This window comes from Balaenoptera musculus, chromosome 7 (genome assembly GCF_009873245.2).
Source record: "Balaenoptera musculus isolate JJ_BM4_2016_0621 chromosome 7, mBalMus1.pri.v3, whole genome shotgun sequence".
NCBI classification, from domain to species: Eukaryota; Metazoa; Chordata; class Mammalia; order Artiodactyla; family Balaenopteridae; genus Balaenoptera; species Balaenoptera musculus.
In genome coordinates, this window is record NC_045791.1 from 47,098,177 (window position 1) to 47,115,558 (window position 17,382).

At 35.6% G+C, this 17,382-nt stretch overlaps 1 protein-coding gene across 6 annotated transcripts in view; it reads right to left on the reverse strand.

Annotated features, from left to right (window-relative positions):
- Window positions 1-17,382, reverse strand: part of SCN3A (sodium voltage-gated channel alpha subunit 3) — an 84,129-nt gene that overhangs the window by 15,225 nt on the left and 51,522 nt on the right. For all 6 annotated transcript variants that reach the window (XM_036858553.1, XM_036858551.1, XM_036858552.1 and 3 more), the window contains 3 exons: window positions 10,294-10,414; window positions 9,002-9,156; window positions 8,092-8,265 (listed from right to left, as the gene is read on the reverse strand). In XM_036858553.1, the coding sequence (XP_036714448.1) occupies window positions 8,092-8,265; window positions 9,002-9,156; window positions 10,294-10,414 (450 nt within the window). The remainder of the gene's footprint in view (window positions 1-8,091; window positions 8,266-9,001; window positions 9,157-10,293; window positions 10,415-17,382) is intronic.

A 17,382-nucleotide genomic window follows, 5' to 3' on the forward strand; every position in this document is an offset into this window, starting at 1 on the left:
CATACAAATTCCCTCTAAACTTTCATTTTAATATATTTGTTTGAACAACGTATTTATTTATACTCCTTATTGAAATTTAACTCGAAGGAAAGCAAAACAATACAAAGAGGATGCAAGAAGAGACAAGAAGGAAGAGAGTTTTAAAAAATTTCTGGAGTTTGAAAAAATAAAGCACACCGGAATGATTACTTTCTCAGCAGAGCAAAAGCAGCAGCAGAAACCCAAGTGCCTGAAGAAGTAAGTCAAATTGTTCCAATGGACTCTGAAAAGGCTCTGGACATGGAGGCCCTATGTTCTTCTGAAACAGGGGGTTAATGGATGGCACTGAAAACAGAATCGATTGGAAGTCTCTATATAGGGAAGCTGGACATTCTTGAGTCCCTTCACCCACCCCTCTCCAGCCCTGCCAGAGAGCAGAATGGAGTAATACTCCTTCACGGCTTACAAAGTAAAATCTATATTTGTTACAGAGGTCAGAACGTAGCAACAATAATCCACATTGTGGTTGGGTTTCCTTGTGAGACGACAAAAGCCTCTTTGATACATCATGCAATGGAGGGTTTTCCGTTAATAGTACCATAGGGTTTAAATAGCATGTGGACTAACTCAGTATTTCCTAGAGAAGGGCACCTAGAGTTTCAGATTGCTAAGTGCATACCTCCTTCCTTCTACTCCAGAACAGTCGGCTAAGCAGCTTCTAAAAAGGGGCTCAGGTGATGGTGAGGGAACAGGTACAAATCTTCCATGGAAGTGGTGGCAGAGGGCTCTTAACGAAGATGGGAGGTTGGGAATACTGGAGATGGCAGGATTGGATCAGCTGGGATGGGTAAGTTTTATGGTAGGAATGGAGTGAAGACCATCCCAGTGTCTGAGAAGTGAAGAGCAGTTCGTATGCAGTGTCAGTCAGGAATGAAAGTCCTTACACTTTTATGTAAGGGAAGTCTGTAACTCAAGGCTGCCTCTTTGCTTTTGACATTCTTCTACTTTTATCTTAGGCTTTTATAGTTTATTTATTTGTCTATAACTTTTTACATGATTAGAAATTTCATAATGCTCACCAGACATGTAAAAGTGAGCATCTTGGTAATTATGGTATTGTTTGTGGCAGAGGGAAACTGGATATAATCTAAGTGCTCATTCCTGGGGAATGGATGAGTAAATTCTGGTGGTGCATCGCTGGGGACTGCACTGTGTCATGTAGACACCATGGGTTCCATAGGAATTTCACTGAAATATTCCAAACACCATTTTTTTAAAAACGAGGACTTTGAATCAGGTGATTTCTAAGTTTACTTCCTTGCCTGGAATTCCATAATTCAGTAATTTCAAGATGATTAAAGCAATATAACGCTATATGTTATTCATGTTGAGAAGATAAATCACAGTATCTTTACTAATGGAGGCATCATCTTTAATCAAGTACTCTACTGGTAAAATACTGGTAAAAGTGCTAGTCTGATTGATAGTGAGCATGATTACTTATGGGGTATGTAATTGTGAATCTGTCCTTGGGTTTAATTATTGTTTTTTTCTAGGAAAATAGGAATTGTTTTTGACATTTTACATAATGAACATATGTTATATAGTCACTTAATAGCTAAGTAATTACTCCGTGTCTCAGTTTCCTCATCTACAAAATTGGGATCATAACAGTGGATACCTCAGTGGTTGTTGTGATGATTAAATGAATTAAAGCAAAGGTTAATCGTTATTAATATTATCCATGAGAGCCCTTATCTGCCTTTACTGTCACTGCTTAGAATCGTAGCAGTGATGAGCTGGTACGATATCCCATGGGAAGTCTTTTAGAAAAAGAAAGAGCCACGTGGATCTTCCTAAGGGAGGTATTTAACGAGGTCATGATTAGAGGCAGGGAGAACATTTATAAAGCAGCTCAGTGCTTTGTGACCACCTAGAGGGGTGGGATAGGGAGGGTGGGAGAGAGACGCAAGAGGGAGGACATATGGGGATATATGTATATGTATATCTGATTCACTTTGTTATAAAGCAGAAACTAACACACCATTTTAAAGCAATTATACCCCAATAAAGATGTTAAAAAGAAAAAAAAAGCCATTGCTTGGTCCAGTTAGTCATTGTGATGTTGGTGTGTTGTTGAAGAGGAGGGTCCGGACCTCCAATTCACTTTTTAGTTGGTAATTTGAAGTAGAATTTGCTGATTGATTGACTATGAGGGGTGAAAGAAAGGGAGAGGCTGAAGATGACATTTAGCTTAGCTTCATAAATATACCACTACCAGACTTAACAGGACATTCAGGAAGAAATTCATGGCTGGAGGGAAAAAATAATGAATGTACTCCGTCAGGAGGAGTATCAGTAGGTATTATCTAGGAAGCAATTAGAAGTGTGAATTGGGGTTTAAGGAAAGACCAGTATTGGCTAAAAGTCATAATCTTTTAAAAACTGGAGTATAGAATTTATGCTGTTAAATTAACAGGATTATCTCTTTAAAACTAACCAGTGAAAAAATTTTCTTATTAATAAATTGATAATGCTAAAAGAATTAAATTCTTCCTGAAAAGGAAGAAAGTGAGTCATTCCTATTAGGAGACATTTGTAGAAAAAGCCAAAGCACATACTAGACTGTTTACATGGAAGTATGTTTGAAGAGAGATCAGAAATTGATATGAAATGATAATAATTTATAGCTATTCAGTTCCTTTACCTCAAAGTTCTTAATTTAATCAAATATTTCCACAAGAGCTCCAGGTGAAATTCAAGGCAGGTGTGTCCATATTAGCAAGGCATCTTATTGTTTTCATTCACCATCACCAAAGGCAGCCACCTTCAGAGTGTAATGTGGGAACTCTTTGACTAGTGCAACATGACATTTTACATATATCTGTGCTCTGTTGCAAAATATGGGGCAAAGAAAGAGCACAGTGCTAGACAGAGGTAGCTCTGACCTAATAGCTGTGTGACATCTCTAAACCTCATTTTATCAGTAGCAAAATAGAGATAATAATAAGAATTACATCACAGGATTGTTAAGAGATTAATAAATACTGTATAATTAAAAAGAGATATTGATAATGAGGTTGGTAATGTAGGGGTTAGGAAGCACGGTCATTAGAGCCAGATTCCTTGGTTACAAAATCCAGCTTAGCCTCTTTCTTATTTACTGTGTTTACAAGTAACAACTTTTCTTTGTCTTAGTTTCCCCATCTGCAAAATGAGAATAATTATGGTTTCTAACTCATCGAGTTTTGAAGATTAGATGAATTAACATATGTAAAGTGATTTTAGCAGCAATTGTACACAGGAAGCATTAAATCAGGGTTACCAATTTTCTTTATTATTAGGTAAGGCTCTGAATGAGTGCTATTCCCACAGTAAGTGCTCAGGAAGTCCTAGGCATCTTATTGTGGCTACTAATATTAATAACAATTCTGGCTTCATTATTGAGGATGCTGATATGTCAAGAATAAATGTCAAGAATGGCCAGGATCACCAGATTCTAGAGGTTGATGGCAATTGTAAATACGTATTAAAATCAGAAAATGTCCCTATTCTGCTTTTATTCACTTCAGCAGAGCAGCTGATGAGGATTCTAAGGAGCCCTTGAGCAAGCAGGATGTCTGAGTAGCAGACATCAAGCATCTCATTTCAACCACATCAGCAACCTGTGCTGTCTGTAAAGTGGAAATCACTTGTGGACAATAAATATTTCATGATGGTTGAATCTTTACCAAGAGTGTGTTTTGGACACATTAGCACCTTAGGATAATTTAGAACCAAATTTGAAGTTGTCATGATAGATGCTCAATGAATTTTCTTAGGGATGACACTTATGCAAAAATCCATAAGGACCACAAGAAATGTGAATTTTTTTCAATAAATTACGATCACATGTTTAATTCATTCTGTGGATAATAATAGCATCTAAAGTATAGCTTGTACAGTTATAATACAGGATAGTTTGGTTTTCATATGAAGATAGTATCTTTTGCCTTTGGATAGGGGAAAATAATTATACAGAGTTAGAAAAAGTGGTCCATCTAGTGTGGTATTCTGACAACAAAGGCATGGGTTAAGTTGTCCTACTTGATTCCAACCTGAATGATCATACTTGCTGTCTCTTATCTCCTCGCCTCCATTCTTTCCTCAATCTTACCAATATTTCTAGTACTTTATCCCCATACTTCCATGAGACATCTCTTAACCATGACAGCAATGACGTCTATTCTGCCAAATCTAAGTGTCATTTCTCAGTACTCATGTCACTTGACCTCCTTGCAGTCTTTGACGAAACTGATCACCTCTCCTTTGGAAAAAACCAACTATCCTCCTCTGGGCTTCTGTGATACCATGTATATTCTGTTTTCCTTTTTCTTCTAATTGCTACTTCTCAATCTAATTTACTGGTTACTTCTCTTTTGCCCAACTTCTAAATGTTGAAGTGTCTCCAGAGTTTGGTCTGGGCTCTTTTGTTTGTCAACTTGCATTCTCTGCCTAGGTGAGCTAATCCAGGTTCATGATTTCAAATGTCATCTCTTTCCTGATGACTGCTAAATCCATAATCAGGTGTTAGATTCTCTTCAGAACTCGAGACTTGTGTAAAACTCACCGTGTACTCTTGAATGTCTAATTGGCATCTCAAACTTAGTACATCCCTCTTCCACCTACCATCTGCTTGCCCTGTCAAGCCTGTTTTCTGATCTTACCCATTCCAGTTAATGGTTTCATCTTCTACCCATTTGTTCAGATTGAAAGAAACTCTGTTCATCGAATTCTCCCTTTTCTTCATATCATACATCCAGTTCATCAGTAAGTCTCATCACCTTAGTCTAAGACATAGTCTCTCTTTCCTAGATTATTAACACAGCTCCCTAATTGGTCTCCCTGCTTTGACTTTTTTGCTGTTCCTTCCCCGTAGCCAGATGCGATAATTTAAAAACAGTAGAACAGATCCCTGCTCACCCTTTCTCCCTTGAGTTTCCCATTGTAACTGTAATCAATATACATTAAATTACATAATATGTACAATATACATTAAATTACAGTAAAACATGAACTTCTTACCATGGCCTCTAGATGCCTTTCTGAATTGAGTGTCTATTACTCTTGCCCATGTTTCATCGCACACAAGCACAACAGTTTTCCTTCTGTCTCTTGAGTGTCCCTGGCTCATACTTCGGTGCCTTGAGATTGTTCTTTTCTATTCCCTCAGGTCTTCAAATAACTGTCCCATTGTTATAGACTGAATGTTTATGTCCCCCCCAAAATTCATATTTGAAACCTAATCCCCAGTGTGAAGGTATTTGGAGGTGGGGTCTTTGGGAGGGTATTAGGTCATGAAGGCAGAGCCCTCATGAATGGGATTAGTGCCCTTATTTATAAAAGACACCCCAGAGAGCTTGCTTGCCCCTTCCTGTATGTGAAAACACAGCAAGAAGACTGCTGCCTATGAATCAGGAAGCAGGCTCTCACCAGACATTGAATCTGCTGGCGCTTTATTCTGGGACTTTGCAGCTTCCAGAACTGTGAGAAATAAATTCTGTTGTTTATAGGTCACTAAGTCTATGGTATTCTGTTACAGCAGCCCAAATGGACTGAGACACTCTTTCTCATCATTTACCTTCTCATCATTTACCTCATCAAAGACACCTTCCATAGAGACTCTGGGTAAAACTCTCCTGCTCCCCACTCTGCAGTCATTCTCTATCCTGTTATCCTGTTTTCTTTCATAGCAGTGATCACTATCTGCTTTTATCTTATTTTTGGATTTTATTTGTTTACATCTTTACTGTCTGTTCCACTCTCTCCTAGAGTGTTAGATCCTGTAGATCTAACAGGGCTTGATTTGTCTTGTTCATATCTCCTTTATCTAAAATAGCATGTGGCCCTTATTAGGTGCTCAAAATATTTATTAGATCAATGAATGAATGTTAATGGAGGTTGGAGAGATAACCCAATACTTTTATTTTTAAGTAGGGAATTGAAGATAGATAAATTTTACATAGATAAATTTCTCCAGGTTTGAAAGTGTATTTCTTCTGGTTTGAAGTTACTTCACTTATACTTCAGTTTTTGGGGTTTTGCTTTGTTTTGTTTTGAGCTTTCTGTGACTGCTTAGTTGGTATAGCAATATATCTTATGGACTGTGAAACCCTTTTAAGTATGTTTTACTTGTACTTTCAAAAACTGTTTTAACTCTATGTTTACTTTAGCTTATTGGACCCAGTGGTCTGAGAACAAGTTGTTAGTTGAGGTTACATGAATTCACACATTTTAGTCCCTGCTTTGGGAAAAGAAGAAGATAGACCCATTTAATTACATAACTTGCCCAAAGGTACCCAGTTCCATTTTACTAATTTAAACTTACTAAAAGGGAAGTAATTTGGGGGGCACCATTCTTTGACATTATTCTGTAGCTAACTAAGTGTCTATATTAGGTTTCTAAGGATTCAAACATGATACAAAACCTTGACAGATTTTTGCATCATATTTATTTCTTCTATATGAGGGAAATACACGGACTTAAGTACAATGTAGTAAGTGTTTCAGTGAATGTAAATTTTTCAGTAAATGAAAATATTTTAGTAAATTTCAGAATTTTCTGGAGAAGTTCTATCATATTTGTAAGTGATCTTCATACATGACAAAATTTTTTTGAACCAGAGAATATTATGTATTTCATGTTCCATCATTTCAGGGAAAAGCTGGAGATCATAAATGCTGAATTCCAAAGCCAGTATGAAAATATAAATGTAACATTTGTACCAGTTAGATAAGAAATCTATAGGGTAAAGGAGCACTGAATTGAGAATTACGAAATTACGACACTAATCTCAACTTTGTTACTAAGTAGTTGTGCTATCTAAGGAAAATTCTTTAAACTGAGGCTTTAGTTTACAATAAATTGTTTAGAAGACTGTGTAGAATAGAGCCTAGATATTCTTTAAGGTCCATTCAAGCTGCAGGATATGAAAATATTAAACTTCCCTGTTTGGAGGCTTTTCAGGACAGTATTGAGATTCATCTCTATTATTCATTAAAGACCAGACACGGGAAGTTGGAAGTCATTTCTGATCTATTAATAGTGACTTGGCACCAGATTTCTTCTCAACTCAAAGGGTTAAACACATTTTGGTTATAGAACTATGAGTATGTATGTATGGGAGAAAGGGGAGTAGAATTTAGATAGGCCCACACTTGTCAAAGACGATAAAAAGAATGAATGCACACATAATGACAATCATTGATTCATAGTGGCAAGCGTTACAACTAAAAATAAAGTGCTTTATGATTGCTGGGAAACAGCTAGAGATAGTGCTTAAAGCACCTTTTTGAGGTGGAGGAGGCTGAGAAGCCTTGTGCAATGGAACATCACAGACTACAAAGGACCAGTTGACTCTCATTTTGCCCCAGTGCCTCTCCATTGCTTGAAATAAAAAAGTAGGCTGCAAGTCAGGTCTCGTTATTGGCGATGTTCCTGTGACTACCCACCTCAGGGTAATCAGATTCAGAACAGGGCTTCTACACCTATCTCTTTGCATGGTAAATATTTCATTAGCTACTGAGATATCTAACTACTGATTTAAGAATGGAAATACATTTTATTGTCTCTGTGGGTTTGTGGCTGAATGAATACAGTGAATAGGTTATTTTAACATTATTTAGTAACGTACACTCTAGTAAGGGATTAGAGTGCAATTCTGACAATTCCTGGCCCCAAATCTGTCTTGATTTTACCTCCTGGAGATATTTTTTTTCAATTGAACTGTTAATAAGCTAGATCTGTCAATTAACAGATTTTTAGCTATTCCTTACCTTGAGATCCTTAATTTTCAGAAAAAGAAGAGCTATTTGCTTGTGGCATAGAACAACTCTCTCTGTGTTTTCTCTTACCACTGTCCACATTTTTAGGACCTTTTCTACTGCTTTCCCATGAGACTTACCTCATTTTTGCATTTTTTTGTAGTTTTTTAAAAAGATAATTGCATAATTGTGTCAGAATTAGTGAAACTAGGGTCTAATTAAAGTCAAGGTTTTAATTATAGAAATATATGAAATGTCAAACTTGCCTCTTTTAAGAATAATTTCATAAAAATCACTTAGGATACTTACATCGACAATCAAGAAATCTAGCCAGCACCAGGCATTAGTGAAATAGGTTTGAAATCCATAAGCTACCCATTTGAGAAGCATTTCCAGGATGAATATATAAGTGAAGACCTTGTCAGCATATTCTAGCATGGTTTTGATAGTTTTTCGTTGTTCAATGTATATATCTTCAAAAGCCTGTGAATCAAGAATGCTTTTATTTTATTTGAATGGCTTGCCTCCACCAAATACTTGATAAAATTCTTAGTAGAATGCTTGGCACAAAGCACTAATTTGATAAATATTGGCTAATATCAGACAAATGTGGAACCAGACAAAATCTAAAGACTAAAACTAATGGAAAATGTCAATATCTTTACTGATTTAGTTTGTGCTTTCTTCTCTGCCTCTCAGCCCAAAATCTGTATCTCAATTACTTCTACAAAGACATGCTTTTAGAGAAGTAATATGAACTCAGAAAATATCTAGAAGTTCTGTTAACGAGGGATAGACTTGGCCTATTCCAACCTTACTTTCATCAGTTCTCTGAATGATCTGGCTCATTTTGAAAGAATAAATTGATTAGACATAAAAAAGTACACTTTTAGTCCGTAAATATTACTATGATTATTTGGGAGAACTGGATGGGATTTGACACGGAAGGTAATGTAGTTACAGAATGTCCCTGGAAATGGTTGTCTCAATAAGGAAAACATCTGTTAGAAAAGCACCAGATGAGAAATTCCATCTGGCTGCTCATGGTTCTAATATATTCTGTAATGAATTTTGCATAGTTAAACCCTGGGTGCCAAGCTCTGCAAGGTACAAATATATCCCTTGTTTTGCTCCTTAAACTAAGTGTATGCTTCTAGTATTTTTGGAGATAAGCTATTTCACTAGAACCTGATTCTTGCCAATAATGTGTTACACTTACCAAAGCACCACTACTGAGAAGGATCATGAAGACAATGAAAGTCTCAAACCAGTTGTGTTCAACAATGCTATAGCAGGTTTTCCGAAGATTCCACCAGACTTTTCCTTTGCCTTCTTCTATACTTACTTGACAGAATGGAAACTTTTTAATACATCCTAAAAGATAACATTAAATATAATACATTAGAAAAATATATTTCAATCTTAAATAGGAAGAAATAAACTTTGTTGCTCCCTCCCCAATCCTAGTCTCAGATCATCATTTTATACAGCAGCTGGTTACTTCATTCCTTAGTTATCTTCAGCATCCCTCCTGTATAGTGAATCATTCTCAGACTTACATATCAGCCAGCTACCTAGAATCTCAGACTTACATATCATCCAGCTACCAAGAGCTGCTTGAGTATAAATGGTTCCATTCTTTAACACTGCTTAGGATCTCTCTTTGCCTCAAGGCCAATCATGGACAAGAACATCTCTCAGGTTTGGGGAGAAACTGCATATTCAAATTGTTTATTCATTTTTGGATGTGATCCTGGATTTTTACACACTTCTTTTCACACAGAAAATTCCCCTGTCTCCCAAGGTATCATCCACTGTCAGTTTTCCCAAGCTATTTATTTCCAGCCTCAGTGCTTTTCTTAGTCACACCTATGACTCATCTTGTCAGTCAGTATCTCTCTTCCTTTGTCCTCCCGCTCTTAGCTTTCATGTTATTTCTAACTTCCATCCACTCTTCTGCTCTGAGTTACTACTTATGGGATTCAATCCAATCACACTGAATCAGCAAACTTTATTGATTTGTGTGCTAGCCACTGTACTGGTCACTGTGAGAATAACTGCTGGTCTCCCTGACAAGGCTCTAGAGCACATCTATATCCCCAAACAGCTCTGGTCACAGCCCAAGTTCACCACATTTGAAACTGTAAGAGATGGAATGTAATTATTGCAGCATCTATAAATCAAATCACAACATTGCCAATGAGGTCTGAAGGGATTGCTTTATCAATAATGAGATGATGTTCCAGAATGCCATTTATCTTCTAGGGTTCACTTCTCCACATTCTGGAGGATGAAAGAAAGGACATGTCAAATTATCTTAATTGTCCAGGCACAGTAGCTGCTATAGTATAATCAGGAAATACAGATAAATTAACTTTTTGGAAGAAAAGAGGAAAACAAAGATAAATATGCCTTCACCGTTTCTTTGAAATATTTCCTTCAAATGAGGTATATTTAGTCTCTGTAAGGAAAGAAGGGAGATTGCATTTAACCATATTAGAGCTTGTTTACCTTCAGTAAAACAAGCTTCTGGCTTAAGGTCTTCCTCGGGTTCCATTTCAGCTTGTTCACCTTCTCGGGGTGGAGCAACATCAACTGTACTTCCTTCAGATGAGCTGGTTGCATTTAATTTCTGGAAACAAAACCCCATTGCAAAGATGTGATTTTTCTCCCCTTTTATTCAGCTAACTTGGAAATGCTCTGTGATGGTGTGAAAAAATGGTGGTGGTAGTGATAGCATTTGACTCTGTTAACAGTACTGATAATTATGTACTAATAATTTAACATACTTGAAGTCCTATTGTTTAAAACAATGTAACTACTAAGTTGAATCAGACAAAAAATGGCTAGACAGCATTCAGTGTGGGTGATTTGGAAGGGAGTGATTATACTGATTAACTTGTTTATGATCTCTGTTTGTCTATGGATGCCATACGAAAATAATTTAATACATCAACACTCAGGCCAAATCAAGAATAGTTTAATAAAAGTTTGGTATGCTGACATTCACTATTGATTATATTAATTAAAATGCTTCAAATCAAATTGCAATTTCCACTCTTCAATGGAAATTTTCATAGGGCAAAGAACATTACCAGTTGTCTGTAACTACTGTCCATGTTTCTGTAATTTTAGAAAGGAAGGGTGGCACATTAACATTAGTCACAGTCATTATAGTTCAACTTTGAGCTATATTTTTCTCTGGCTTACATAATTTTCTTTTTACTTTACTAGCAGAAAAATGATAGATCTGTCTTTCTCTTTCTCTCCCTTTTTTGAACCGCTTAAATGAATTCAATACTTGCCAAAGAATTCTAAACGAAATGGAATTTCTTCATAAATGATATTGTTCAAAATCTGTATAGACTTTCATTAGGAGCACATTCCGAATTCAACATGTGATCAGGCTGTGAATTTTTCCTTTAAAAAAATTATTGTGACATGCCACATGTCTAGGAAGAGCCACTTTAGTGTTGCAAGAATAAATATCTAATAAGTACTCTGATACCACTTGGGAAGACGTTATGGTTATGCAATGCTTTATGAAAAGTGATGCAGACATGACATACAGCACAACCCAGGGAATGTAAAACTTTTAGAATGAAAGAACATGGACATGTTAATGGTTTCAAAGGCCCCATTAACTTTAGTAGCTGAGTGATAGGGTCACTCTGTCCTAGCCCTCTGAAAGAGTTAATGTGTTACTGAAAAATACCTGGATAACTCCCTAAGCATCAGTCATATCGGAGGAAATTTGGCTCAAAATTCTGGATTTTTTGAAATCACCATGCAAATGTAGTTTAATACTTTATAATGTGAACATGGAAGAGTAGTATCCAGATGATATTTTCTGTGGTATTACTTTGAGGGTGACGTTAACCATGTCCAATTAAATATATTATGAAAGTTACCCTAAGTCAAATATAATTCTATAATAAAATATCTCCTAGTCTGGAGTATGCTAAAGAGAGACTAGGCCATCGATTATGGCCGATGGTTCTTAGGATCATTAGAGTACAAGAATTTTTACCATTAAAATCCTCTACTTTTTGGAGAGGTGGAAGGTCAAGACATATTTTCTTCTCTCAGCATTTTTCTGCTTCTTACAGCCAGAATATCTTTATTCTTTTAAGAAAAATCCCAGGAAAGCTACTGCTGGATAGAATTGCAGCAGCTTCTGGTATAACCAAGAAAATACTAGATAATTCTTCCCTTCCAATTTCATTGGTGGTTTATGGGTTGGACACTATGACATTTGATGAGTGGCAGCAATAATATCCACTGTATAAATAAAACCAAATTATTTTGAGGTTAGTTATAAAAAGCTTCATGTTTCTTCTTCCTCTTGGCCAATCCAAGCTGAATAATTTCTTCTGAGCCTGGTCACAATCCACCTTTTCCATGAAGCCTTTCTTTCTTATGATTTCTCCATGCTAAATTTTATAGAACGTTTTGCCCATAATACTTGTTTGCTTTGACCAAATATTCTCATAAATATATGTATATAAAGTATATATATACATAAAATTGTATATTTATGTGCATATATATTAAAATGTACACACATACACAAATATACATCTATACACCGAAAGATCCAAGCATAAAATAGACACTAAATGCTTATGTTGAATTTATGAAAAATGAATAAATGAATGATTGAATGCATTTTGTTGTTACTCTTATAGAGAGAATTATAGTGTTTAGATAATTTGATCTCTTCATTTTGATATGTAACTCAATTGTGGCCTTTACAGAAGTCTGTTTAATTGTATTAGAAAATGCATTTTTTAATGAATAGGAATTATTAATGATATTTTAGTGATAAAAACACATATTTCCAAAATGTTTCTCTAAAATATTGGCAGACATTCAATAAAGAAATCTGAAGGAAGAAAGTAATAAGTATATATGTATACACACGCAAATACACATATACTTTTCCATTTGAAAACTTTAGAAAATATACTCACCCTTCACTTCTTATTTTACCACTGTTAATAGAGTTGTGAAATGTTCAATTTTTTGCATTATGATTCTCTGCCATGTATTACACAAGTGTCTTATATTTAAATACAAATATTTAAAGCAAATCCTTCACAGCACAAGTAATGGTGGCCATTAATCTGAATGACAATTGTATCCACCGTTTACCAAGTATTGACCTCTGGATGTGTCTTTGTTATTGGTACTGTCTTTAGATGGTAAACGTTTGTGAATGTGGTTAGTATGTTAAAATACAAATAATTTCAGTTTTCTAAATGGCTATGGAGGTTATGTACATTGTAAAGCAGAGAGGGTCCGTGTGTGAGTTAGTTTACCTCTATCTGCCTGGCGTTATGAAGCATAGCATGTCTTTTGAAAACAGACAAGGAAAAAAACTCTGCATGTATTCTGCTCTTCTCAAATGAGCAGAACCCATTTTACATGCAGAATTGCTTCACCGTTATCCAGGAGTTTTTCTGATTATAAGGATAAGCTCATTAACCTTATGCTCTGCAAAACTCCTTAAGGAATGTTTGGACAGAGACTTAATGAACCAAGGTTTAAAAAATAGTTGGTAGGCTAGTGTTTCTGCCACTAAAAAGTGTTTTGTGGGAGGCTCCTTTTCCTATGAAAGTTGGCATAAAGTTAATTCCTGCTAGTTGGAGAGTCAGGCTTATTCATGGTGTAATGTTCATAGGCCACATTTTTGTCATAAGAAAGTACATATACTTTATCCTATGAAGTTATAAAAATATTGTATCAACTACATAAACATTTTAAAGTTGTGAATTTACCTACATTTATAAATTAAAGCTTAGGCTGTGTTCTTATTAAGTTACAACAACTTACCAATTCAGATATACTGCCTGATAAGCTATAGTCACTGGAAACATAAAGAATTTTACTGCTGTGTTTTTAAATTTTGAAATTTATATCCTAGAAAACTACTTAAGCATTTAAAATTCTATACATGGATATAATACTATCTTCATAATCTAAACATTTCTAATTAAGTTCAACACTTTGGCATTCATACTCTGGTAGAGGGTAGTTTGTCATACATTTTATCATAGCCATACCAAAATGACTTCCAAATTTTATTTAAAAACACATAACTGATTTAAAAGCAGGTGACTGATGATAAATACAAAGAATAACTTACTTTCTTTAAATTGCCATAGCTGTGCTACTAAAATGATATAAAAAAAAAAGAAACCTGAAATGAAATTTTCCACATTAAGGAACTTGATGACTATACTAAATAACTAAAATTAATACTTGTTCTGAAGTAGTTATAAACATGTAATTAGGTATATAGGCATAACAGTAGAAAGCTTCCATAGAAAACCACATACTACAAGCTCATCACTTGTTTTCTTGTACTGTTTTCTCCCTATCTGTCCAGTATTTTATGGCACTTAAGGCTAGATTCTTCCATCCCTTGTAGAAACTACTGAGCCTACAGAGGGATGATGACTTATGCTCTACAAATGCACACTGGAAAGCAGGTTTGAAGATGCAACATTCTCCAGGCCTAATTCAGCCACAGGAAGCATGCCTGGCTGTAGCAGAAGCCCGGCGCAATGCTGTGGAAGCCGCACACTGGTCTAAGAGCCATATTCTCAAAGACATGACACCTGAATGTGAAGTTTTCAAGGTTAGCTGCAAATACTACTTGTAAGAAATGACAGAATCAGCACCCAAAAAGGCCATTTTCCCCCGATAACATGAACTTATATAGAAATCCCCCCTTATGGCGAATATTGCTCAATTTTTATCCAATTAAATAGTGAAATTTAACTTTCAGAAATAGAAGAGAATGTTAGCAACTGGCCTACTTCCACCGAAATGCGCTCACATTTCATTTATTTTCAGTCACCTATCAAATGTTTGACTCTCACAAACTGCTGTATGATTCAAAAGGCAAAAATAAAAGATTCAGCCATTACAGACTGCCTTTAAAATCTAGCCATTTCTTTCAAAACTTCTGGGTTTTGTCTTGAAAGTAAAAGAAGAAAATCTTTTGGTTACACAATCTATCAGGGCCTTAGTCTGATCTTTTGGATATGCATATCCATATCTTGACTTATTATATTTCATTTGAAGGACAGGTAGCCACACAGTGAGGTCACTGGGCTGCATATCCAAGGCAGGAAGAACACGACTAAAACCAATGGCTCTTTTTTTTCTGGACCACTTATTGAATGGTTAAAAATATAAACCATCTCTATTTTGTTTGGCCTTAACATATTTTAAATGTGTAACACCCCTGATGCACCTTTTATTTTAAAAGAGCCTTATTAAGAACATAATATAGGAAACTGACAATAATTATATGGTAGTTGAAGAATAAGGTAAAAGGGCATCCAGCAGGCAAAAGAAAAAGCTGGTTTATGTTAAGAAGATAATACAAAAATTTCCATCTAAACTTGCCTTAATTTTTATTTTTAATTTTATTTCAGCAGAAGCACCAAATCCATTCTCTAAAGGTCAAGATAGGTTTAAAATGGCTATTCACACTCCCATCTGTGCCTCTGAAAGAGTTGCATCACATTCAGTTTCACAGAGAGCATTTGGAAGACACTGAGAACGTTAACAGAAATGGGAAGCTAGAGGTATTCTCCCATTGCTCTCCAGATTCTGAAAACAGACCACAGGGCCTTTTCTAGAAGGGTACGTGCTTGGGACCTTAGTCAAGCATCATTTTCAAAGTTTCCATAACGGCTTTGAAAAAGAGGGAATCCTGTTATAAACATGGTGTAAAAGATAATTTTCCAGTACCATTTAATTCTGCCCTGCTTGTGAAGAAAAAATAATCAGATTTTCTTCAATGACTAATAATCTTGTTTTACTCCTAAAACTAAAAGTCATTTTAAGTAAAATTACATAAATCACCAGGGGCTGTATTTTAAAAAATTTTTTATTTATAATTTTATGTCTGAATTTGTTTCATTTTACAACTAATTCTCAGTTATCCCTAAAGAAGAAGAGAGTATGTATAAATTAAACCTACAGACAAACCCCAAGCTCTAATTAGGTTTTTTTCTTTTTCACCAAAAGCCTTGAAAACTGCTAATACTCATGAACTTTTCACTTTTGCTTTTTAATTTGCCTTCAAGAACACTCACTCTGGGGAATTCCCTGGCGGTCCAGTGGTTAAGACTCGGGCTTTCACTGCTGTGGACCCGGGTTCGATCCCTGGTCAGGGAACTAAGATCCAACAAGCCATGTGGTGTGCCCAAAAACAAACAAACAAGAACATTCACTCTGGCTGTGATTCCAGTAACAGGAGAAAGTTGAGTCAAGAGAATAAACTAATGATTTATTTCATCCGCAAACCTACAGCAAGTTTTGGAGATATCCTTTACTCCTCATAAAACTATAATCAATAATTAATAATCCAAAGTAGGAAATTTTCCAAGTCTCTTTTTTGCCTGCTCAGTTTTGGGTAGAACATTTAGGGAGAAATTAATGTAGATCAGGGAAATTTTAAAAAATGGGTACACTGAACCAATTACTTAATATTAAGATGCAGTGAACTTTTCCTACCCTGTATCATGATGCTTTTCATTTTTTAATTACAGTGATCACTTAGGGTTTGGCAGACACATGACTTAACAACTTCCCCAAACTACATGAAAATCCAAGATATGTGGTGCCCAAATGTATACAGACTATGGCCCTTCATATCCAAAATCTCATGATCACCTTACTGTTTTTTTTTAACGGAGGCTTTCCCCCAAAACATGAAACCAAACATTTCTATCTGGAGCACATGAATTGGATGGGTTGAAAATTATATTCACAGATCTGAATATAATGATCTGAAAATGGCAACACTATCAAACAAACCCTGTGAGGCTCATTTTGGTAATACAGTTTACTTATAAGGGCTGAATCAACAACAACAAAAAGTTGTGGTCTTATTTTAATGAAATAAAAGCAGAAAAATATTCATCCTCTCAAGTTCTTAACTATTTAGAACTTTAAACATTTCTATCATGTTTTAAAATAGATATAAATCCTATAGAGCATGCAATTATTGCTTTTAAAAGCCTAAACAGACTAAACTGGAAAGTCATTAACAGAATCAAATATGGTGTTGGGACTGCCCGTCTTGCCTGACCATGCTGTGATGTGTCACACGATTCAGCAGAGAGCAGCTGGGCACGTCTAGCACTTCCTTGCCATGGCAGGGGAAGGAACGTAGCTGAGTAGCATGCAGGCCAGTCAAAATTTATTTAGAAAGTGATTGTACATGTACAACTTGCTTGGGTAACCTGGGTAAAAGTGGTGGCACGAGCCTCTGGCTGGTTAAAAAACACCAGAGTTTCATTCTTGAAGGCTCCAGCTTGATTTTACCCCTGTGAGAAGTAAGAATGGTAAGCAGTGAAGGTCACAGTATGATATTCCTAGATTGAGCTTTGGAATTCAATTTCAAATATGCTTCTTAAGAGCATTTATTCTATATCCTTCACCTGGGAAGACAATGAAACCTTTTAAGAACTAAATTGTAAAAATCCATAATTATATAAAAATGTCAAGAAATCATGTTTATATAAAAACAAAATTCTACATTATATCTTGTCACAAGATATGTATAATTCCAAGTTT